General features: G+C 36.1%; 1 protein-coding gene across 10 annotated transcripts in view; it reads left to right on the top strand.

Annotated features, from left to right (window-relative positions):
* The window catches only part of LOC126336656 (dual 3',5'-cyclic-AMP and -GMP phosphodiesterase 11-like), a 2,376,149-nt gene that overhangs the window by 2,327,923 nt on the left and 21,370 nt on the right, over positions 1 to 26,856 (top strand). For 6 of the 10 annotated variants that reach the window (XM_050000589.1, XM_050000585.1, XM_050000584.1 and 3 more), the window contains 8 exons: positions 863 to 963; positions 3,812 to 3,911; positions 11,031 to 11,117; positions 11,336 to 11,503; positions 11,580 to 11,689; positions 16,010 to 16,097; positions 19,977 to 20,077; positions 20,609 to 20,750. In XM_050000589.1, coding sequence (XP_049856546.1) covers positions 863 to 963; positions 3,812 to 3,911; positions 11,031 to 11,117; positions 11,336 to 11,503; positions 11,580 to 11,689; positions 16,010 to 16,097; positions 19,977 to 20,077; positions 20,609 to 20,750 — 897 coding nt within the window. Of the gene's footprint in view, positions 1 to 862; positions 964 to 3,811; positions 3,912 to 11,015; positions 11,118 to 11,335; positions 11,504 to 11,579; positions 11,690 to 16,009; positions 16,098 to 19,976; positions 20,078 to 20,608; positions 20,751 to 26,856 lie in introns of all 10 variants that reach the window. The other 4 variants (XM_050000587.1, XM_050000580.1, XM_050000582.1 and 1 more) reach the window with 1 other exon arrangement.

Raw genomic sequence — 26,856 nt, 5'->3', positions numbered from 1 at the left:
CACTGCTTTGTGTTACAGTGGGCCAAGTGTCTAAACAACCAGGGGTTTCTAACATACAGGCACTGGCTTATGTAATTATGCCTCTGGTTTGTTTCTTTTTGAATGCTCATTATACATTCACCCTATACCATATTACTGACATTAGAACAGTAAACCATATGAATATTCATGTATACATGAGAATATAATTGGTGCTGTCTTCTTAATGAAATATTGAGAATTTTCAGGAGCTTAAGAACTTTGGTATATTATTTCTGTATTTGTTTGACAGTCACCTTTTTATTTTCCAAATATTTTTGGCAGAAATTCCAACCATTTTGGAGTATTTTGTGAGGACTCCAACTGCCTGCATAGGTCACAAAGCACTAATTTTGAACAGTTTTGTCTGACAGCATGGTTGACACAGATTAATATATTTATATTTCTATGTTTTAGACTGTGGGCTGCTGTTTATTTGAATGAAAAACCCCCTCTGACACAAACATGCAACATTTCTTTGTGTCATAACTTCCTTCACAGCATTTAATGGTGCTTGTCAGTTTTCAAGAAAAAAATCTATCATTAGCTGTGGTCCCGTTTTGTAAAATTCAGTGTTATTTCCTGAGGACCATCTCTGCTTTATTTACTTCTTTTTATTTTATTTTATGCAGTAGCTATGTTTACCAAAGTATAGCATACAGATAATATTTTTCAAAGTCACAAATGTGGGAATAATTATGGGTAAACTCTGAGGGGAGTCCTTGGTATGATAGTTCAAATAAATTTAAAGACATTTTATTTATTATCACCTTCTGTATGATTCATATTCTGATGCAGGAAACTTCAGAACTATACTGATTAAGAATTGGATATGTTGTTACAGCTCATCAATAAATTCAATGACCTCGCATTTACCAAAAACGATGAAAATTTTGTCGAAGCATTTGCAATCTTTTGTGGAATGGGTATACATAACACCCACATGTAAGTACCAACAATTTATAATTTGTCTCTTTTTGTTGTCCTTATTAACTTTATAATATTTTGCAGACATTCTTCAGGCATAAATTTTTTGCAAACATATTACTACTTTAAATTTAAAAAATATTAATTGAACAATAATAGTTGAAAATAACAAAAATAGCACTTAAATTAGTAACAGTTATAGTTGTAGCCATGGTGGTGGTAATAATGAAATTTTTGGTCTACAACATAATATATCTTAAAAGTCAAACTTCTTCAAAAACATTAATCCATGGATTGACTAAGTCTCATGCATGTCCTTTGCTTCTTATGCTCAATGATCTTATCACCCAGAAACATCTGAGCATGTCTTGTGTCCTCACATTCGGCCAATACCACACTCTTTCTGTTTAAGATGTCGTAGACTCCACTTGCAATGTCGAATGGCATACCTGTAAGAAAAGATTGGCTAATAATGGCTTATATCATCCACTGCTGTAAACTGGCTGCTTATATGCAGTGCTTAGTTTAATTGCCTAAACTAGCTACCTGCATTAGGTGCTTTGCATATGTAATCAGTGTGTCCTGATTATTGTTGTGCTGAATATTTCTTGTGCTCTTAACAGAGATTACTCCTGTGACATGAGTTTTGCCACTGGAAAAAAAAGAATAACATAGGTATAAAATGCTTCAAACACACAACTTCTGATACTGAAGCATGTCTGAAAAAGAGTTATTGTACTGGAAAACCACAGAGATGTTGAAAATGCTTTTTTCGCTAAGAATTATGTGCATATTGGCAAATTTTTCATGTGATTGTATTAGCTGATGATGGAAGAAATGTGTCACTTGATTTATTTCAGAGGCCCATTTTGATGTCTTTGTTATCCAAACATTCCACTTGTTGTTTTCACTAGTCTAATTGATGAAATGGATCCTCCACGATGGCAGCTCGGTGGGGCCATGTGTTATCATCCATCAGGAGGAAGGTGGGACCTTCTGCACCCCTGAAAAGGTGGACATGCTGGTGCGAAATGACATCCCGATACACCTGACCTGTTACAGTTCCTCTGTCAAAGACATGCAGGGGTGTACGTGCACCAATCATAATCCCATCCCACACCATCAAACCAATACCTCCATACAGGTCCCTTTCAAGGACATTAAGGAGTTGGTATCTGGTTCCTGGTTCACACCAGTTGAAAACAGGGTTAGAATCACTGTTCAGACTATACCTAGACTCATCCGTGAACATAACCTGGGACCCTGTACTGTGTGCTGCCCCATACTCTGACATGCACTAACACACCTCTGCGTATGTGAACTGCTGCCAGAGCCACTGTGCGATGACCGCTGGTGAAATGCACTGCATGGTCATAGGTGATTCAAACATGCAAACCGCCCACCAGAGCATTGTTTCACCATGTATCAGCATTATCCTTAATTTATGAGCATAAGTGTATTTTAGATAGTTTTTTTCTGTTCTGAATTTCTCGCCCTGCATTTTTAGCATTTCTCTGCATGCTAATTGTTCGAATGTCTGGACCCCTGTCATACTAGAAACCAGACCTTTTCTGTCTGAAAATATTTTTTTAAAATTAATTGGTGTATTTCTTCTTTTTGTTCTTGTGTTCGCTTTCTTTTTCATCTTGGCATCATTGCCTGACTGATTCAAAGTTTTCTTTGTTTTATTCACACATTTTTAGTTGTCTTAGTACCAATATTTATTAACTGTTCAGAACATCTTCCTGAAGCCTTGATCATGGTTTCCTGATATTGAAGCTTCAGAAACTGGCAAAACAATTAAAAATATTTCAAGGGACTACTGTGTTATAAAATGTACAGAGAAATTATGAATGTACCAGTAATTTTGGAAGTGATGTTTAAGGTGAAATTTTTTAATATTCCACCCCCAGAATACATTTGCCTTCATTTAACTGTACCTGAAAATAAATTTTGTCTGCGAAAACTATTTAATGTGGTAGTTGATATCAACTTTTCATCCTTAACAAAAATTCCAAATAGCCACACAACTTCTCTGAGTCTCCTCTGTTAAGTTTTGTGACAGTCTAAGAATAGGAAGAATAGACTCATGTTCCACCTGCTGGTGTATGTGGTTCAGAATTATTAACTTCAGATTGTATAGAAGAGCCATCACAATTATTGAAGTTCAATTTCACTGTCACTCCAAATGCACCTAGAATTTTTTCCTGTATGCATCTACAATCTCACGTAATTTTCTAAGCAAATTGAAATTTTCTCGAGCTGTATAAAATAGAGTGAAAAACACATGCCAGTGCTGAAGTATAAGTAGAAACCAAATGGGAAACACGAGGCCATAACATCAATGATACTTAAATAATGTAGTAACAGGTACTAAACGATCAGGACACAAATATGGCTCTGCACATTGTTGCATCTGCAACATATGGATACCTGAGCAGCAAGTCCAAACATGTTTGAGAATGACCAGGCAGAGTAAACAGAGTAAATAAACAAGTCTACAACATTGTAGGAAAGACACAGACCTCCACATTAACTGGGGATATTTGCAGAGCTGGATGGGAATGCATCCATAATGCTTATAGGGCTAGCCGTGGCCTAGTGATCCCTTCCAAAATGAAATATAAAATCTATAGTGAAATGAAACATTGAAATTATGTTGTAATGTGGCATTGTAACCTAGAACTTTGACTTTCTAAAAAAAAGTAAAAAGCTCATGTAGACAATCTCCATAAAAATAGTTGCCATTATATTTCCTTGAGTTGTAATTATATAAGACCATGTCAGTCATTACATGAGACCATTGTGTCACATCTCTTGATAAACTGTGTATTTTAAATAATGTGTTGGATGCTTACTGTTACAGGTATGAGAAGGCTGTCATAGCTATGGCTAAACAAAGCGTAACACTAGAAGTTCTGAGTTATCATGCTTCTGCTTCACTTGAGGATGCACAGAGACTGAAGGTAGGACATAAATTTGGTATGCTTCTTGTTTAAACAATGTGAAAATCTTCTATCCCATTTTCATGTTTATAATTGTGTTATATTTATTCAATAAAATGTGATATGGAAGCATTAACTATCTTTATTGGCCACATTTTCAGACTACTCTCTTACTTGATTTATATCTGTTAACTGGCCGGCCGCTGTGGCCGAGCGGTTCTAGGCGCTTCAGTCCGGAACCGCGCTGCTGCTACAGTCGCAGGTTCGAATCCTGCCTCGGGCATGGATGTGTGTGTGATGTCCTTAGTTTAGTTAGGTTTAAGTAGTTCTAAGTCTAAGGGACTGATGACCTCAGATTTTAAGTCCCATAGTGCTTAGAGCCATTTGAACCATTTTGTATCTGTTAACCCTCAAGCAGGTGTGTCCTTGTATAAAGTGCACCAACCTCAAATAAAATGGTTTTACATGGTGTCATTAATGTTTCAAAATTTTGAACCTATACCTATTCCTTCAGCTGACACAGTGATAAATTGTGTTCTCATTTGCCCAAGTGAGCAGTAATGGTATAAAATACAAAGTGAGCTAGATGAGAAAAAAATTATGATTTATGCAAGAAAATAACCAAGATTATGAGTTAGGAGCACAATCTCACATTGAGGCAGTTGTCTATGAGATAATTAGTAATAAAAGAAGTTGTTGCCTATGATCTGATGCAGGTGTGCTGTTTAATGTTTGAGTGAGCCATTACTGTCTCAGTAACACCTGTCCATGGCAACACAGTGCTATAAGAAAGTTTTGTTTCATTTCTGTTTAATAAAGCAGTGCTTTAGCTGATATTATGTAAGTTTATTTTATTGTTGTTTAATTAAACTATTGAAATTGTGATTTTACTAATACATATTTACCTTGGTTATGGAAAACAGTGCACCTACTTGAAGGTTACAAACAACATTTAAAGAAAGAACAAAATAATAAGCTATAAAATAAGAACAGCTCACATATATATATGTCAGTAGGTATCATATGATTTTTTGAAGCCTTTTATAATGTGTTGTACGCCGATATTTAATCTCTCAGTAATATCACATCCAATTGCGGCATAATAATCTTTTCCAGGTACATCTCCCAGGTAACACAGTGCCTTTGAAATCTTAATTATCAAGAACAAGACATACATTACCATAGTGGTGGTTAAGCTCTTGTATATCTTTGTCATAGAATGCTGCTGCTAGTGATTGCAGTCAAAACTGAGTTGCATTTTGAAGTTACAATCTGTGAAATGCTGTGATGATGACTGTTTTTCCATATCAACATATTCACTAGGGACAAACTGAATCTGTGCAGACAATAGAAAACATCTACCATTTGAAGCTAGTTAAGATTGCCCTTATATAGATAGCTGTGTGTAGAGCAGTAATGTCCTGTGACAAAATTATGCTGGAACCCAACATGACATGTTGTTTGTTTCAAGTTGTTCTTCCAAAGTTCTTAGCATTTCACTGTACAATAATTGTTTGATTGCTTGGACTTAAAAAAAAAAGTCTTTTGATTAATTGGTGTTTTTATTCTTTTTGGTTTTGTGTTCACTTTCTTTTATATCTTGCCATCATTGTCTGACTAACTTATGTTTTTCTCTGCCTTACTCCCTCTTCATTTCCTGAAGTTGAAATTATTTAAAATGGCAAACACAGTTAAAAATATTTCAAGGAAATAAAGTGTTGTAAAATATACAAAGTAGTTAGGAATACAACAGTAATTTTGTGTGTGATGTGTAATGTCCAGAATACGTTAGTCTTCATGTTTCTGTACCTGACAGTAAATTTTGCATGAAGCCCCTTCTTAATGGAGTACTTTTAACAAGTTTTTGAACCTATGAAAATTCCAAACAGCCATCCAGTATCTTATTTTCTACATAACTTCTCTGAGCCTTATATGTTTAGTTTTGTGCCAGTCTAAGAACAAACACTAAATTGAAAAGATGATCATTGCTTCAGAAATGGTCAAGTTAGCATAGCAGTAATTCTACTCTCAAATTTGTTTGCAGAAAAGAATGTAAATCATTTTATTACAGCATTCATGAACCTACAGAAAGTCTTTAACACTCAACATGAAATAAAACATTCAAAATTCCATGGAGGCTAAGGACTGTATAAACAGAGGAGTAATCTACAAGCTTTCCCACATGAAACCAGTACACCTCATATTCTAGATTCAAGTAACAGTGAACTAACTAAAAAAGAATAGAAAATAGTAACATTAAAAAAATATGGTGTTACCCGTCTACAAGAGAAGCTTGAAATGGTGACCATGAGCTCCCAGGCTTCACTGACTGTGTGATTAAGTTAACAGAAATCAATGCAACTATAGACGGTTAATCAGTACGTGAGGTATACTGATTTTATGTTGGACACCCTGTATAATATTTACAAAACTGCAATGGAACAATACAGACCTAAAATTAAGGAGAATTCATTCATGCTTATATCTGGTGTATTAGCTATACGCTGAATAAGAAATGAAAGGAGAAAATGGAATTTTATGAAAGGGAATCAAAGGCCACAGATTTGCAATTGAAGTCATACCTGTCATTGTAATTGATGGGCTGAATGGTACATAATTCTAAATCTACATCTACATTTATATGATTACTCTGCTGTTGACAGTAAAGTGCCTGGCAGAGGTTTCAATGAACCACCTTCATGCTTTCTCTCTACCGTTCCACTCTTGAACAGCACACGGGAAAAATGAGCCCTTAAATTTTTCTGTGCGAGCCCTGATTTCTCTTATTTTATTGTGGTGATCATTTCTCCCTGTGTAGGTGAGTGCCAACATAATGTTTTCACAATTGGAGGTGGAAACTGGTGATTGAAATTTCATGATAAGATCCCATCACAACAAAAACACCTTTGTTTTAATGATTGCCACTCCAATTCACATATAATGTCTGTGATGCTATCTCCCCTCTTTCGAAATAATACAAAATGAGCTGCCCTTCTTTGTACTTTTTCGATGTCATCTGTCAGTCCAACCTGATGTGGATCCCACACTGCACAGCAGTACTCCAGAATAGGGTGGACAAGAGTAGTGTAAGCAGTCTCTTTGGTAGACCTTCTAAGTGTTCTGCCAGTGAATCGTAGTCCTTGGTTTGCTCTACCTACAATATTATCTATGTAATTGTTCCAATTTAGGTTATTTGTAATTGTAATTCCTAAGTATTTAGTTGAATTTACAGCCCTCAGATTTGTGTGACTTATTGCATAATCAAAATTTAGCTGATTTCTTTTAGTCCTCATGTGAATAACTTCATACTTTTCTTTATTCAGGGTCATTTGCCACTTTTCACACCATACAGATATCTTATCTAAATCATTTTGCAAGTCGTTTTGATCATCTGATGACTTTACAAGATGGTAAATGACAGCATCATATGCAAACAATCTAAGATGGCTGTTCAGATTGTCTCCTATGTCGTTAATATAGATCAGGAACAATAGAGGGCCTATAATACTTCCTTGGGGAACACCGGATATTACATCTGGTTTACTCGATGACTGTCCGTCAATTACTACAAACTGTGACCTTTCTGACTGGAAATCATGGATCCAGTCACACAACTGAGGCAATACTCCGTAGGCACGCAGTATGATAAGAAGATGCTTGTGAGGAACAGTGTCGAAAGCCTTCTGGAAATCTAAAAATATGGAATCAATTTGACATCCCCTGTCAATAGCACTTATTACTTCATAAGTATAAAGAGCTAGTTGTGTTTCACAAGAACAATATTTTCTGAACCCGTGCTGACTATATGTCAATAAATCGTTTTCTTCGAGGTACTTCATAACGTTCGAATACAGTATATGTTCTAAAACCCTACTGCAAATCAACTGTAGTGATATAGGTCTGTAATTCAGCGGATTACTCCTACTTCCCTTTTTGGGTATTGGTGTGACTTGAGCAATTTTCCAGTCTTTAGGTATGTATCTTTCTGTGAGTGAGTGGTTGTATATAATAGCTAAATATGGAGCTATTTTATCAGCATACTCTGAGAGGAACCTGATTAGTATACAATCTGGATCGGAGGCCTTGCCTTTATTATGCCGAGGATATCTACTTCTATGTTTCTCATCTTGGCAGTTGTTCTTGATTGGAATTCAGGAATATTTACTTTGTCTTCTTTGGTGTAGGATTTTCATAAAACCGTGTTTAATAACTCTGCTTTAGTGGCACTGTCATCAGTGAATTCACCGTTGTTATCGCGCAGTGAAGGTATTGATTGTGTCTTCCACTGGTGTGCTTTATGTATGACCAGAATTTCTTTGGGTTTTCTGCCAGATTTCGAGACAGAATTTCATCGTTGAAATTATTAAAAGCATCTCACATTGAAGTATGCTCCATATTTCGAACTTTTGTAAAACTTTGCCAATCTTGGGGATATTGCATTCTTTTAAATTTGGCATGCTTTTTTCGTTGCTTCTGCACCAACGATCTGAGCTGTTTTGTATACCATGGGGGATCAGTACCATCACTTATTAATTTATGTGGTGTATATATCTACCAATTGCTGTTGCTAGTATCTCTTTGAAAACATTCCACAATTTTTCTACACTTACATGATCAGATTGGAAGGAGTAAAGACTGTTTCTTAAAAAGACCTTAAGCGCATTTTTATCAGATTTTTTAAATAGATATACTTTGCGTTTCTTTTTGATGGTTCTAGGTGTTATGGTATTCAGCCTCGCAGCAACTGCCTTGTGGTCGCTAATCCCTGTATTCATCACAACACTCACTATTTGTCCAGGATTATTTGTTGCTAAAAGGTCAAGTATGCTTTTGCAAGCATTTATGCTTCGAGTGGGCTCATGAACTAATTGCTGAAAAAAAATTTCTGAGAAAGCATTCAGTACAATTTTGGATATGCCTGCCGCCAGCTTTAAACATATAATTTTTCCAGCATATTGAGGGTAGATTGAAGTTACCACCAACTATAATTGTATGAGCAGGGTACTTATTTGAAATGAGGATCAAGTTTTCTTTGAACTGTTCAGCAACTATGTCTTCTGAGTTGGGGGAGGGGGTTGGTAAAACGATCCAATTAATAGTTTAGTCCGATTGTCAGGTAGAACTTCTACCCATACTATCTCACATGAACTATCTACTTCAATTTCGCGACAAGGCAAACTACCTCTGACAGCAATAAATACTCTACCACCAACTGTATTTAATCTATCCTTTGTGAACACTGTTAGATCATTTGAAAAAATTTCAGCTGAACTTTATTTCCAGCTTTAGTCCGCTCTCTGTACCTACAACTATTTGAGCTTCAGTGCTTTTTATTAGGGCTTGTGGGTATTGATATACAAAACAATGATCCTAGTGATAAATAGTAGCAGAAATGAAATTAACAATTTTCTACACATGAATTTAGTGATGTTTCAGTAGGGGAGGTGAAGGAATTATTATTCAAGGTGCATGGTACAAAGGAAGTATCAGTACCAAGGAAAGTGTCAGTAGTGGATGGGTGCAAGTGAATATAATTGTATAAACAGAGGAATTGTACTGGCACCAAATATTGGCATATAAAACATGGTATAGGTACTGAAAATTTGTATCTGTAATGTAGTACTCTATTACAAATTGTGAAAATTCATTACCAAAGGAAGTAGCAGGGCCAAGACAAAAATAATTAATGATACAGTATTAAGCTGCTTGGGAGGGAGGGGGTATGCAATTGACAAAAATTAGAATGTTACAAATTATTAACAATTTTGGTTGTTGAAGAAGTATATTTCTTGCAGCAGGCTTTCTTAACAGAAACACATCTGTGGATTAGGAGAGCTTGTCACTTATCGTTGCTCACAATATAGTATTATTTTTTTGTCATGAAGTGACCTCATTGACAGAGCAAATTGTCTAGTAATTATTTGTAAGTAAAGTATTAAAATTTAGCTCACCCACATAAAATTCATGAATGGATCACAAGTCACGTGATGCATTTTACCTGAAGGTAAGAGACTGCTCTTGAACTGTGTCATGTAACATTTTGCTAATATTTAACTATCACAACCTCACCTTCATCTAAAATGGGAAGCTCTAAATTATGTATGAGTTGGAGAAATTTTCTTTTATTGGAAACATTATGATTCAGTACAAAACATTTTAAAGTATTGTGTTGCAAAAAAAAAAAAAATTTCTTGTCCATTGGCAGTTTAAGTTTACTTCACAGTTGATTCTCCTTTTCCCCATGAAAACATTTATTTGATGTTTTAGATTTCAATAGAAACCCTCCACTGCCCCACCCATGATTCTGTAATTAATGGAACTTTTGTGTATAAAATGGTTGCAAATATGTGATTACTTCACAAATGAGTTAATGTGTTTAATATTAAGCATGTAAGACTTTGATGCTGAATAAAATATAAACAAGCCATTAGAAAGGCAGCTTGCAACCGGGACTGGGTGATTTTAGCAGTTTAGTAATAAAGGTTTGTGTTGCTTTCTCACCCCTATTGATAAATTGTGTAAATGTGCACCAATGACTGTGAATAAATAAAATAAAATAAAATTGTAGACCTTGTTATGGTAATGCTACTTACATAAAGCAGTGCACAATTTGTACTGGTATGTAGAGCATTTTTCCACCTCTGAAGTGAAAGCTAACAAATCCAAAGCCTAAATATTGTATGATTTTATTATTAAATAATTGTTAAAAGCAAAGAATAAGAAAGTGTCTTTAATTACTGATATTTTATTTTTTGTATCCTATATGTTTTACAACTTGTGTGAATCGTTCATCAGATTTGTTTTTCTTAACTGGGGAAACTTCAGCTGTGCTGATAGTGTCTATATTGTGGTTTGCTGTTACCTTAATAATTTACCATCTGTGATGACTCCTCTTAAATAAATCTTGCCTAAATGTTATATATTTTCCATGGCATGACAGCACAAGAGGGATTCTGTTGTTGTCTCATAAATTTTCATACTTTGATCAACATACCAGGGTTCTGTCCCCCCCCCCCCCCCCCCCTCTCTCTCTCTCTCTCTCTCTCTCTCTCTGAGAAATGAAAAGTGTGTCACTGTAATTTTATTTTTATTTGATTGTGATGCTAGCCAAAGAATAATTTTCAGGAACTTTATTTTCAGAGCTTGAGGGTACCATCTGCACAACATTTCCAGCTGCATGATTTCAAGTTTGATGATATCAGTATGGATGATGATGATACACTGAAGGTACTGGTTTTATAAAATAGATTTCAATACATACATAGAAAATTAAAAATGATTTTGAATGAAGTACTTGTTATGATGTAACATCTGTATTTCCTCCGTGGTGTGGAAACTGTGTACAGCAGAAAAATAAGACAGAATGCCTTAAATTTATTTGTACCTTGTAAACATCAGTCCAGATGATTTTTTATTTATTTATTTATTTATTTGTTTTATTGCAGGCTTGTATTAGAATGTTCCTAGATTTGGATTTCATTGAGAGATTTCACATTGATTATGAAGTCCTATGTAGGTGGCTACTGAGTGTAAAGAAGAACTATCGCAATGTGACATACCACAACTGGAGGCATGCATTCAATGTGGCACAGATGATGTTTTCCATTATCACAGTGAGTCACGATTTTTATCTGTATAAAACTGTGTAGTACTATGACACATTCAGTAAATGATTTCTTTCTGTTTTAGGCTACACAGTGGTGGAAAATATTTGGGGAAATAGAGTGTCTCTCTTTGATAATTGCATGCCTTTGCCATGATCTTGATCACCGAGGGACTAATAATACTTTTCAGATAAAGTAAGCCATATTTGTTTTCGTTATGTTGGTCTTAATAGTTAACAGAATAATAGTGCTCAACAGCATTTGATAATAAAAGCAAATATGAATGTTAAAATTTAACTTGAAGTTTAAAAACATGTATGTTGAAAATTCTATCTCATTATGTGCTTACATACTTTGTTGGTGTAATTCATTATTTACTTTGTTGGTTATAAAGCACAATTTTAGTAAGAAATAGTTCTTTAGTAACAGTAATATGAATTCATATAGATAGACATTCACCACATAGAGGAGGGATTGCGTGGCAGACATGCAATTTTAAGGCAAATTTAAAAGTAGACTAAAAGTATCGAAGCCCTCTTCAGTTTGAAGAAAAAAAATCCCACCCATTCATATACACAGCTGGGCCTCAATGCTAAGAGACAACAGAGACCATGTGAGTTGTGCTTGTATGAATATGTAGTTGATCTTCTAAATTCAAAGGAGGTCTTTGTCCATAGTTAGTCCACTTGTAAGTGTGCGGGTCTGCCACTTAGCCCTTCCTCCCTGTGGTGAAAAGCAATCACTCCTAATTGATGCTTACATAGTTCTGTCCCAGATTTTCCATTGTTAGAAATGTAATGTACAGTGTGTGATGTCTAAGCTTAGAGCTTAGTTACGTATGCAGCATGCAAATACTATGGACAGTGAAAAATGTGGAAATGTTAATTTAACTCAAGCAAGTGGTAGATTGCACAGTGTACTTTTGTTCTGGCAGATAAAAAACAACATTGCTGAAACACCATTAATTCATTATTTTTGGCCCAGTATGCACAAACAAGCCACTTGCACCATGCTGTTTCACTACGCCATGGTAGGGCCAAGTGAAAAAGACACTTACTTGCACTTCTGCTAGTGTCTTGATAGTGTACAAGACAAAACCCCACCAGAACACATTTACCTTAATACTGCATACAAACCATTGAACCTATGGGTTGGAGCTTTTTAACAACTGCGTGCTTATAGATAATTTAGAAATGTGCACACAGCACCCAGTCTCCATTACAAAACTAATTAGAAGGTATTGAGTGGGAAAGGTTTGTTGTGATAGCCAGACATGGATTGAAGTACCACTTAAGAAAGCTTGATGTAATTGGAAGAACATAGGCTCTGTAAAACAATAAGAGGTCTGTTCAAAAAATTCTGGAACTTGGTCCACAAAATTTTTCTATGCTTACCTTTTACTTATTATGCATGGCCTCCTTTGAAACAGTCTCCTCTGCAATTAATACACCTTTCCCAGTGCCATTTACGCTTCTGGAAACAGTCTTCGTACACCTCTTGCTGGATCATGCAAAGTGTCACCTGTGAATTTTCTTTTATCTCATCTATCATTGTTTCAACATTGGAAATAAATAAAGTGTACATGGACGAGGTCTGGAGAGTGTGGGGTGTATGGAAGCACAGTGATTTCATTTTTTGTGAAGTAGTCATGCACCAACTGGGATGAATGTGTTGGCGCGTAATCATGATGCAAGAGCTATCAATTGTCTCACCACATTTTACACCGTTTCCTCCTCACATTTTCTCACAGGCATCGCAACACATCCCAATAGCCCCATTGATTAATAGTTTGTACCTGTGGTTTGAATTCATGATGAACCAATCCTTCAAAGTCAAAGGCAACTATTAGCATGGCTTTGACATTTTACCTGACCTGATGAGCTTTTTTTGTTCTTAGAGAACCTTTCCTGGCACATTGTGAAGATTGAATCTTGGTCTCAACATCGTAACCATAGGCTCACATGTTGTCACCAGTTATGATTCAAGGAACATCTTGTTCTCATTTGCCCAACACAAAAGCTCTTCACAGATTGTGAGGTGAAGGTCTTTCTGTCTTGAGTCATGAGCCATGGGACAAACTTGGCAGCAATATGATGCATACCAAGATGCTGTGTCGGGATTTAATGATATGATCCAACTGAGATCTGCAATGTTACATTATTCTGCAGTGTCTTGGACAGTTAGTCTTCAGTTGGCATGCACAATTTCATTCACATTCCCGACATGAGCGTCATGGATAGACTTCCTGAACGAAGGTCATCTTTAACTTTCATCTAGTCATTTTCAAACCATGTGAATGACTCGTAACACTGATTATGGCCTAAATACTCATCACTGCAGGTGTCCTGAATCATTTGGTATGTCTCTGTAAAGATTTTCTTGAGTTTCATGCAAAGTTTAACGTAGACGTGTTGCTCCTCTAACTCCGCCATCTCTTAATTTGTAAACTGTGCAACACAGCATTCTACTCCAGTACAGCCCTGAACAATAACTAATGGACATAAAGCAATGAAGCTTCTGGCAGGTACATATCAAACACAGGCATTTGCAAGGATGCCAACTGCATTTCACTCCAACACACCATTGGCCATAAATTATGAATGTTCTGGAATTTTTTTAACTGACCTCGCACGTAACAGAGAAAACACTTTCCCAAACACAATAGTGCCTGGAACCAAAGCAGTTAGAGCCAAACCACACAGAGCCAACCACCACTTCTATTAGTACTACTGAGGTGGCGTAAGTCCCTGTTCTGGTAGAGCAACTAAGATACCAAAGTTGCTTTTATTACTAAACTGTATTCTATCATGAGGGTTGTATACAGTGCCTGTACCTACAATGCCCTTCTTTTAGTAATGAAATTAATTCCACAAAACATACTGAGTACCTTCAGGGAGGCAGTGCTAATCATGACCCTGCAGCCATCAGTGGTACAAAACTTCTGTTAAGATGAAACAGACATGAAGCATTAGCATGTTGAAGACCAACTCGAAAGTTGTAGCAGGTTGCTGCACTCTGCAGCTGACTTTAATGTCAGTGGATGGCATTACATTAACAACTGGATCTTGGTGATGGTATGTGATACTCCCTCATCATAATGCATCTTGTGAAAAGATCAAGCAGATACTGCAATTTTTCAAGAGTTGCTGGTAGCATAAGCTCCCAAATATGTGTGGTTAATAGTGAAGACACTTGCAGCTGTATTATCAGATGACAGTCCCATTTATCACTTCTATTTGATAATCATCAGCCATAATTGTTAATTATTCTTTCTTTAAAAAGTTTTTTTTAATAAAGTTTGTTCAACCGCATTGCCATACCTCTCACTGCTCATCTCTTAATGTCACAGGCAGAATGTACAAAAAACATATGACCTATTTTACGTCTTTGCTCCTGTTTGGCCAAATTGATTGTTTCCTCTGACTTGTGTCATTGCAGAGATTCTATGCTGTAACATAACATTTCACCAAAGATGAAAAATACAAACTGTATTTGGTACCATAACCTTCACAGAAAGCAGGGCCCACACCAGTGTCTCCCCATGCCACGTCAGCCAGTGACCTTGTCCTGTAGACTTCTCTGTGAGAAATGTTGTAATGTTAACCATGTTATCTTTCAATGCGTTAGCCCCAAGTAAACTTTTCTGTTCATTGTCACTCATGAGAATATTATATACCGTGCAGTAACCAATAGAATTTTCTAATACACGACACTTACTTTTCATACACTGTCTTTGACACAAAAGAGTAGACATTAATGCTGTATTTACCAAATATGCTTGATGGTGGTTGCCTACCTAGTTTAATCCATTTGGGTCTCTATGACGTAAATTGTTTCCTTCACACATCAAAATATTTTTGCGTGTCATTTTATGTGAGGGCTATGCAGGAACTTGGTGTCTTTTGGTTTTCAGTGGAGTGAAAGATAACGTTTGTAGTAAACTGCTTATCTGCTGCTATGAATTGACTAATTTTGATGAAATTTCTTACAGTGTAAGGGAAGACACAATTAAATGTCAAAAAACAGCTGCACAGTAATATGTCATGACAAATAGTACTCTAGGGAAGCAGTCTCAGTTATTTTGTTTCATTATAGTATACCATCTATAAATCATGTTTCATAATCTGATAGGTTACTTGTTTTAATTGTGTTGTTTACTGATTTAGTTTGGTAGAGGAAAATAAAACTGGAGAATTGCACCAGAAGAATGAAATTTAAGAAGATATTATGGTGTGTATCTAACACTAAAAATATAAATAAATGGATAGTGTAATTTTATGATCTGTCATAGTATCATGAAAATGTTCCTCAGATTTCATTTTCATTCTTCTGTGCAGTTTTCCATTTTTATTTTCTGCACACTAAACTGGGGAATAATGAATCACCAACTTATGGAAGTAAGAGTATGAAGATTTATTTGAAGTTGGAACAAACAATTGGAAATACAAGTAAGAAAAAAATTAGTAATGTTGTCACAAAGTATTTTACACCACTTTCTGATATTCCTTTCAACAGAGCATCATCACCTCTTGCCCAGCTCTATTCTACATCGACCATGGAGCATCACCATTTTGACCAGTGCCTCATGATCCTCAACAGCCCGGTAATATTATTTAATGGTCAAGTTTGGTATTTAATTGTAATGTAATGTGATTTTACCTTGGTCTATTTTATTGTAACCTAAACTATTACAGTTTCCTTCTTGGGATTATGTTATCATTTTGAAAAGGAGAATTTTTATGCCTAATGGTTGATATGGGAAAATTTAGGTTAAACTCTGAATGTACACACATTTCTAATCTTTTCACTAAGGTCTCCTTGTTGCAGAGTGAGAATTTTAGTCCAAGAATGTTGATAACTATACCTGTATCAGAAGAGCAAAGTGACAGAGCAAAACAGAGTTGAGCATGAGAGGCTGATGTTGTTGCTTTGCTGTTTCATGTGTGTGCTATCCAGTTGCATACTGAATACCTTCCTCTGCTCCTTTTGACTATGCAGTATTTAGTTTGCCACATACGGCTGTTAATATCCTTATTGCTTATTGAATGCACTCCCATGGATAAATGTTACCTTTTCGTATTGTTCATACATCTCAGTGAAAGGAACAGTGCATAAACTGTCTTTCATGATAAACAATTTGAATTCACATTTAATTTGCATATTAAATATGAAAGGGGTGCTCAAATGAGTCTGAATTTTTCGTGCAAATGTAACAACACTAAAATAATATAAGTTGCTTAAATATTTAGCAGTCACTGAAGTGTGCATGTGGTAAATAATACTTGTGTAGAGGAGTATTCCATAATAGCAATATGAGATTTATTATGGAAGTGTAGTAAACATCACTCACTCAAAATACAAAACATAAACCATGTCTACAAACACTGAAGAGAGAAGAATTGACGTACTTGTCAGATGAAAGTGCGAAACCTCAATTTACTAAGTAGTAGGCTGTTCACCTTACCTTTTGCATAATTGAATGAATGCACAAATAAATTATTCATGCATCAGTGGAAAGAACTGTCTTCTGTACATATTGTTTTATCTTATTGTATTTATATTTTCTTTATATTTGACTCAACATGTAACATGCAAAAACTCAAAATAAGCTCTATGTGTTATCACTTTTTTATCCCCAAGCCTTCAATTGTGCCAAAAGGTAAATGCCATTTAGTTCAGAGCCACAGCTATTAACAGCTGTTTTACCTCACTTCCATTGCATTATTTGTGTCACTAATCACTTTGACAATTCCTGAATATCTGCCACATGAAGCTTTGATTATTTGTTGCCATATAATGCTTGATCTGTACCCAAATAATTTCGGTGATGTTTAATTGGCTGTGGTGTGGTGGAAACATGACAATCATGTGGCCATGTTCCTTATTTACCTCATCAGTAACATACTGTTAAAACTGTATTTTGTTTTACAAGTGCCATGAGCTAAGCCTTTAGCAGCTCATCCTGGATTTGCATACTGTGATTTTTGTTGCCATCATTGGAACTTTATTAGTAATAACTGAACAGTAGCATGCATTATCCATTACAATGACAGATGGTTGACTTACAACTTTTAGTAGATACCCCTTGAACCCCTTAGGAAAATTCCCACAATTCATCTCCATGTGATAATGACTTATTTTCCTCAATTTTTAAAACACCAGGCAGTTCAGTACAAATCTAGAAGAAATTCCAGTGTGAAGGCAATAATTATTGTGCCTTTTTTATGTGAACAACATTATTTCCACATATATTGTTGTCTGTCCAGTCTCATCTGCTGTAATAACTGGCATTTATTAATGTCTTCAGACTATATCGTAACAGTTTCTTAGTAACTGACAATGATACACAAGAAGGTCACTTCTTTTCATTATAATTTTGTGTTCATTAATTTTTTTGTGTCTGAAACTAAGGACTCTGACATATATTAATGAATGTGGCCTACTACATCTGAATAATTTCATATTGTGAAGAGTAACACATAATTTTTTATGGCTGATTGTTCTTTTATCTTGTAATGTTGATATATTCGGCAACAAACAGCTTCTTATTAGCAAGACTCTTAAGTTTGTTACTTGATGTCATGTCTTCCTCCTTTGACCAGGTGTATATAGCTGAGATGAATCAGCCTCTTTCTTTCCTGCACAGTACTTTCACTTGCAAACTTTTGTGACAGTATTTTTATGAATCATGCCTTTGTCTCTCTTTTTCAAAATATTCCTGCACTGAGCACACATATTAATGTGTGTAACCATGCAGAATGTGTGCAGAGTGCTGAACTATCCATCCAGTAACCACACCTTTCAACAGCCTTCAGCTACAAGCTTCAGACAATCTGTTGCACTAAATAAACACATTTCACAGAGAAACAAAGTATACTACAAAAATGGATCACAACTGTTGGGCTGCTGGCCACATGCATTGTTCCGCAGCTGGGTGGTGCCCATGTATCACAGTGATTTGACGGTGCTGAATGGAGCAAAAGGCTGGCCACATACTTTTCTGATTGGTTATAGCTATGGTAGCAGCCCCTGAAATGGCTAGATGTCACTTTGTTATTCTGATCCAGGGATACATATTCTAATGTTGCCACTGTATATGCTTTATAGTGTTTTGTGCTTCACTATTCATTTCATCTCTGTTTAATGGACTTTTATACTGATAGGAAAATTAAAGAACCTGTAAATTTGAAGGGTTTATGTAACTGTAATCATTTGATGTCTTCCATCTAAACATATAACACAAGTGAAGTAGGCAACTTTTAGCAAGAAACCTCAAAATTGAGAAAGCAATGAGGAAATACATTTAATTTAATCTTGAAAATTTAGAGCTGCACAGTTTTATTCCCATTGGAAGTAGTGAAGCGATGATGGAAGAATTTTTTTGGGTGTATTTGAGAGTGGGGCAAGGGGTGGAGAGAAAGCTTGAAGCTGTTTAGAATTTTATATTTAAAAATACAAAACAAACATGAAAGACAGCTTCAAATGAAGAGATGATAATAGGGTGCAGATTTTTAATTGATGGCCTCACTGAAATGGTGTGTCCTCCAATTATCAGTCTTTAGGGTGAATATCAGGAAACACCTATTAGTGAATTAGAGTTTCTGTGCAGAAAGTTCAGTTTTTTTCAAATCTTAACACTTGTAAGGCATCTTACAAACAGGAGAGTGGCAGTCATGGACATCTTATATAGAGGATAGAAGAAAATAAAATGTAATATAAGATGTTAGAATGTATGGCTAATGTCCAGAGAGGAACAAGGACATGTGGCTCTGCCACTAATGTAAAGTATTTTCAAGATTGTTTCGAATTTGGTAGTATTTAGACAGGTTGTGCTGGTTGAGATTGTTGGTTGGTTGTGATTTACTTAGCATAATGAGTTTGTAAAGTGACAGTAATTAAGTATTCAGCCAATGTCACTAAAAATTTTGTATTGGGATACGGTAGCCACTATTGATAGTATGAAAGGTTATTATGCACAGTAGATTGTAGTTTTAAGCATGAGTTTTATGAAACTGTAACCTTGGTTGAAGTAGTTGAAACTTTCTATTTGTAAGAAGTATTTTCTTTGGTATGTAGCTGCCTATATTTGGGCCAAGCTGAAATAATGAGCATAATTAAAGGTATGTGGAAAATTGGTTGTGAAAGGACTTTTCTCTTTGTTTATATACAATTGAGGAACTGTCCAAAGCAAGGGCTCCACTGAGTCATAAGTTTTATTTGGAGAGAGCTTTGCCTAAACAGATGTGATTTGGCAGATAAGTAGTTCATAAATAGCTGCAGATCGGTAAATGTTTATTATAAATACAAAGTAGATTTTTGCAGTTTCATCTATAATAGTGTTTGATTAGCAGTTCAGTGTGGTTGTGTTTTTGAAAGAGAAGATTAATGACTTGTGGAATATTATGTAGAAACCTTAGTTTTCAAATTAATCATGTTTTTAAAGACTTCACATTACTGAACTATTCTTTTTCTTTCTCTTCAGGGTAACCAAATACTTGCCAATGTTTCACCGGATGAATACTCGAGGATTATTAAAGTTTTAGAGGATGCTATATTGTCTACAGATCTGGCAGTGTATTTTAGGTAACTTTTAGCATAACTTTATCATACCTGTAGAATAATGGATTATTAAACCTTCAGCAAATTGCATTAAACCCTTGGATCTCAAACAATTCAATTTAACTAAATTTCTTTAAGAATATTCTAAACAAATTTCTTTCAGAACACCTGAGGTAATTTAATTGCAAATATGAAAGACAGGCACAGATATAACGACATTAGCCTATTTCACAATTTTGGAGAAATCAAATTTTTTTCAGTATAGACTTTGTTGAATAGTAGGGAAAAAAAGAGGTTTCATTTTCCATGTCACAATGTTTCCTCACCATTGCACTCTTTAGGTGAACAAACCATCAATGAAAGCATCCTAATGTGCACTTTCTGTTGTTTGTCATTGTTATGTAATAATATGTTTAACAAAATTAAAGTTGTGTGAGGTAGCATTTCCAAATTTTTGCACAAAGTAGGTAAATGGTAAATTTCTGGGGGGTTCAAATAGTCTTTTGTGCAGTTATTTCTTCTACTAATATGACACTCTTTCTTCTTGCCTCTAAGGAAGCGAGGCACTTTTTTCAGTTTGGTTCAGTCCGGAACGTATAACTGGATGCGTGACGATCACCGAGAACTACTGAGAGGAATGACAATGACCGTCTGTGATCTTGCAGCCATCACAAAGCCATGGGATGTAGAGAAGAGGGTATGTCAGCATTTATTAAATAAAATTATCATTTGTTTTTGATAAGTAGTGTTGGATATAGGCTAGAAATAGAAAATAGTGAAATCTCACTATACAAAATTGTTATGTTTAGGCAAAGATCAGTGAAGGAACAGGAACTCTTGTCAGACTTGATGCTCTATCATGTATCTGTTGTTACTGTTGATGCAGCTCTCCACACTAATCTGTCCTGCGCAAGCTCTTTATATCTGCATAACTCCTGCATTTTACACCTATTTGAACCTACTTACTTTGTTAATCCCTTTGCCTTCTCTGATTATTATGTCTCACTTTTCATCCATTACCAAGGTGATACTTCCTCGATGCCTCAAGATGTAGCTTACCAGCTGATACCTTCTTTTAGTCAAGTTGTGCCATAAATTTTGTTTCTCCCTAATTTGATTTAATACCTCCTCATTAGTTACTTGATCTACCCATATAATCTTCAGCAGTAATCTGTAGTGCCACATTTCAAAAGCTTTTGTTCTCTTTTTCTCTGAACTGTTTCACTTCCATGTGAGGCTACACTCCAGACAAATCCAATTCCATCAGTAGTCACCAAGTTACCTTCCATTAGGAATGTGGGTCCACTCAATGATTCTGATACGACTTTCAAACGATAGAGCACAGCAATTAGTCATCCTTTGCTTTCAGGTTTTATTCAGCAAATCTAGATTTTGGCTAAAGCCTAGTCATTATTAATGCACTATTTTATAGTATCAATGCTTGTCCTAGTATGTCAGTCCTTGTTGTTTGGGCTTCTGTAACAGTTCGTTCAGGACTCAATGAACTGTGACAGAAGCCCAAACAACTGGGACTGACATACTAGGACATGCATTGATGATATGAAATAGTGCATTGATAATTGCTAGGCATTAGCTGAAATCTAGATTTGCCAAATAAAACCTGAAAGAAAAGATGACTGACTGCTGTACTCAAATCATTTGAAAGTCCTCTGTATTGCCTTATTTAATCTGACTACTCCCCATTACCCTTGGTTTACTTTTGTTATTTTTCATTGTGCAATCTCTTTTCAAAACACTATTCATTCCATTAAGCTCCTCTTCCAAGTCTTTTGATGTCTCTAACTGATTTATAATGTCATTGGCAAATGTCAGAGTTTTTATTTTTTCCTTCTGAAAATTAATTCCCTTTCCAAATTTCTCCTTGGTTTCCTTTGCTGCCTGCTAAGTGTACGTACTTAATAGTATTGGGGGTAGGCTGCACCCTGTCTCATTTTTTTCTTGACCACTACTTCCCTTTCATGTTTTTTGACCCCTATAACAGCCATCTGGTTTCTGTACAAGTAGTAAGTTTCTGGTCCCTGTATTTTATCCTTACCACATTCATAATTTTACAACGAGTGTATTTCAGTCTAAATTGTCAAAAGCTTTCTCTCAATCTACAAATGGTATAGACATAGATCAGCCTTTCTTTAACCTATCTTCAAAGAAAAGTTGTAGGGTCAGTATTGCTTTGAGTATGTCTGCATTTCAGTGAAACCAAAACTGATCTTGCCTAAGGTTATATTCTACCAGTTTTTCCATTCTTGTATTTTATAAATTAGTGTCTGTATTTTGCAACCATGGCTTATTGAATTGATAGCTTAGAAATACTTGTACCTCTTAGTACATGCATTCTTTGTAATTGGAATTATTATGTTCTTCTTGAAGTCTGAGAATATTTTGCCTGTGTTGTATATCTCGCACACCATGCAGAGTAGTTATGTCTCAGTTGTCTCTCCCAAGGATCTCAATAATCCTGAGAGAATGTAGCCTTCTCCAAAAACTTTGTTTTGACCACATCTTTCAGTCCTCTGTCAAATTTTACTTTCAATACCATAACTCCTATCTGATTGTCATTTGCTTTCTCTTCCACTTCTATAGTTTTGTCTTCAAGTTTACTTCCCTTATGTATATTCCTTCCATCTTCCAACTCTCCCTTCTGTGCTTAGTACTGATGTATCACCTCAACTCTTTATAGTCATACAGCTGCTTCTCCTTCCTCCAAAGGCCACTCTGTAGGTGGCAGTTAAGCATACTTCTACATGCTTGTGTTTCTCATCTACACATTCCTGCTTTGCCATTTTTCACTTTCTGTCATTGTTATATATAGGCAGCGGTATTCCCTTTTGCCTGCTTCATGTTATACATTTTTATATTTTCTTCTCTTGCCATTTAAATTCAGTATCTCCCTGTGTCACCCAAGCATTTATAGTGGACCTTGTCTCTTTCCCTGTTTGAGTCTCTGCTGCTGTGTTTCATCTATCAAGGGTGCCCACTCATTTTCTATTGTTTTCCTTTTCCCTGTTTTTATTAATTGTTTCTCTCACTCTTTCTAGACCCCATTGCCTTAGTGTCCTACAATTTTGTAGTTTCATAAGTTTTGATGTGCAGTTCATAACCAGTATGTTATGCTAAGAGTCCACATCTGCCTCTGTAAATGTCATACAGCTTAAAATCTGGTTTTGAAATCTGTCTTAGCATTGTATGAGGTGACTTCAGACAGTAAGTTACACATTATTATGGCAGACTAAGTAACTTTTATCAAATGCTTCACCACACTTCTAAGTCAAACAGATGATAACACTATTTTCAACATAGTCACCAAGTCTCTGTAAACAGTGGTTGGGTCTTGATGAAAGAAATCCACTTCTAGGTCATAGAGCCATTGGCGAACAGCTGTGCGAGAATTCTCATCATTGCAAACTCTGCAAATCAATTCCTTGATACCTGGAACACTGTCTTCGGTTCATCCTGATGGCCTTCCTTCCTGATCAGCAACAACCATGTCTGTGTAGCCTTGGCCAAATTGCTAGTACAATTTCACTACAACTGGAAACAACATTGCATTTGGTCCATATGGTCCACAACTTCATGGTAAACTTATGTACAATTTCGAAGTTTTGCCCACAAAAAATGTGGTGTTGCACATTCTTCAGCTTTGGAGTACATCTTCAGTTGCCACACCATTTCACTTTGATATGCCTATTATCAGCACTGTGGCAGAACTGTTTCTGCAAGAAACCCAAAACATGTGCTCTCTTCTGACAATGCCCCACTCTTGTTGCATGATGGTGTTAGTGTGAGACAAGATCTGTAATTTGCACCAAATATAATCAGTTAGAAATCTTCTGTTTTGTTGCAGGTCTCTTCCATGTATACAACCTTCTTACATGATTCTTAAACTAAGTGTTCGCAATGATTAAATTATGCTCTGTGCAAAATTCTACCAGGTAGCTTCTCCTTTCATTCCTTTCCCTCGTCCACATTCTTCAGCTGCTTTTCCTTCTCTTCCTTTCCCATTATAGTTTTCCCATCTCCCATCACAGTTAAATTTTAATCTCCCCTAAATAACTGAATAATTTCACAGGCCCATCAGTAATATTATGCCCACTCAGTCCCTTTATCCATCAAGGCATCTATTTTCATCAAAATATCTTCACTTAAACCACATTTGGAAATTACTAAACAACTAGGCAACATTCTCAATACTGTTTCTCAGTATCACTTTCCTTTGATTGTGTTCTGTTAGTAGTTCCTCAAAATGACAAATATTGGTGTAGACATTAGCAACATAGTTACTGGTGTGTTCTTTGGATCTTACAGAGCATTTATAAATGAATATCGGAGTTTTAATGCTTTATAATATTTATTACATTAAACTTACAGTTATAAGTGATATGTCAAGTTAAAGAGCAACTCAAACAGTTTTACCAAGCACCTTATTAATGTTCACTGGCATAACGAAGTATGTGATTGGTTGAACTTCGCTGTACCCAAGTGCTGGATACGCGTCAATGGGCCCAATGACAGGGCTCACTTTACATGGCCTCTATGTTCACCTGACCTAACGCTATTTGATTTTTTCCCTCTGGGGCTTCATCAAGAATCGTGTGTATGTGCCTTCGCTACCATTATACCTCCTTGAATTAAGAAACTGGATTGACGCAGCTGTTGCTGCAATCACTGAAGACGCGCTTGTCAACGTTTGGGAAGAACTCGGCTATAGACTTGATGTGTGCCATGTGGCAAATGGTGCTCTCATTGAACATTTATAAGGTTCTTGGTAAAACTGTTTGAGTTTGTCTTTCATTTGACATACCATTTATGACTGTAAGTTTAATCTAATAAATATTATAAAGCGTACAAGCCCCGATATTTGTTTATAAACACCCTGTATTTGTGATGTCTTACTATGATGTGATTTGTATCAGTAAGGTTACAAAATTTTGTACATGAAAATATGGCTACATACTGACCATCAGACCCCGGTAGCTGAGTGGTCAGCAAGACAGACTGTCAATCCGAAGGGCCCGGGTTCGATTCCCGGCTGGGTCGGAGATTTTTCTCCGCTCAGGGACTGGGTGTTGTGTAGTCATAACCATCATCGTTTCATCCCCATCGATGTGCAAGTCGCCAAAGTGGCATCAAATCGAAAGACTTGCACCAGCCGAGTGGTCTACTCGACGGGAGGCCCTCGTCACACATCATCATCATCATCAGAATACTTGTGTTCTTACTTCTTATATGTTCATACTTTGCTCTTTCTGTGCAAGAATAAAGTTAAATGGTCAGTAGTAGAGGTCATGTAGGCTTTTTGTTATGTTTCTGATTTCTGAATTCATTTTCAAATTGTGTCTGATTTGTTACAACAAACGGCAAAGGAAAGTAATTTTTTTATGATGATGATGATAGGATGCTTAGTTTTTTTAAATTTGTTTACATGAGGTTTGAGGATTGATACCAGATCTTGCCCTTACAGTGTGAACTTCAAGATTTTGCCAACATATAAAATGTGTGGCATGTAAATGAGACTGCTATCAGAAACATTTACCCCAGACAGAGTTACAACAAACTTTCATGCCCTTCAGTGTACTCGTCTCCGCTATCTATACACCACTACATACATGTCTTCCATTGTTCAAAAGTAATGCTGTAGGTCATTCATTGACACCCTCTTCAACAACTCTGGTCTTCTTGCTGTTACCTCTTCAATGGACTGGTCTCGAGCCTTTGCCAGCATACTGTTTTAATCTGCCAGGAAGTTTCATATCAGCACATACTCCACTGCAGAGTGAAAATTTCATTCTGGAAACAGCCCCAGGCTGTGGCTACACCATGTCTCCACAGTATCCTTTCTTCTAGGACTGTTGTTTCTGCAAGTTTCTCAGGAGAACTTCTATGATGTTTGGAAGGTAGGAGACGAGGTACTGGCAGAGGTAAAGCCACGAGGACAGGTTGTGAGTCATGCTTGGGTAGCTTAGTTGGTAGAGCACTTGCCCACAAAAGGCAACAGGTCCCAAGTTCGTGTCTTAGTCTGGCACACAGTTTTAATCTATCAGTAAGTTTAAGAATGAAAATGTGTTCCCTTCAATGCACTTTTGGCTTTCAGAAACAGATAAAAATCACAAGCAGCCAGGTCTGGTGAATATGGAGGATCTTTGACCACAGGAATGCAGATTGTTTGCTAAAAACTGTTTCACAGATATGGCGTTGTGGGATGACACTTTGTTCTGATGAAAAATCCATGTATCATTCTTCCACAAATCCAGCTTTTTCTTTCTTTTTCTTTCCCTAAACTTGATTAGGATTCTTTTACTATTACTGGTTAACCGTTTGACCTTCAGGCACCCTTCTAGGCATGATAACACTCCTGATATCGAAAAAAGAACTATCAGCATTGCCTTCAATTTGCACTTACTCATTTGTGCTTTTTTCTTTTTGGCAATGTGGGTATTTCCTAGTGTATTGATTAACACTTTGTTTCAGGATTATACTGGAAGATCCATGTTTCACTGCATGTTATGACACATGTGAGCAAATCCAATTCTTCACTGAGTCATTCCGTGACATGAGAGGAAATGTTCTTCTGATGGTCTTTTTGTTCCAGAGAGAGATTTTGTGGAACTAGTTTTGCACAAACCTTTGTCATGTGTAATTCCTGATGGTCTTTTTGTTCCAGAGAGAGATTTTGTGGAACTAGTTTTGCACAAACCTTTGTCATGTGTAATTCCTGATGGTCTTTTTGTTCCAGAGAGAGATTTTGTGGAACTAGTTTTGCACAAACCTTTGTCATGTGTAATTCA

The sequence above is a fragment of the Schistocerca gregaria genome, chromosome 2 (genome assembly GCF_023897955.1).
Source record: "Schistocerca gregaria isolate iqSchGreg1 chromosome 2, iqSchGreg1.2, whole genome shotgun sequence".
Classification (NCBI taxonomy): domain Eukaryota; kingdom Metazoa; phylum Arthropoda; class Insecta; order Orthoptera; family Acrididae; genus Schistocerca; species Schistocerca gregaria.
Note: the sequence above shows the minus strand (reverse complement) of the source record. Positions and strands in the feature narration are given on the sequence as shown.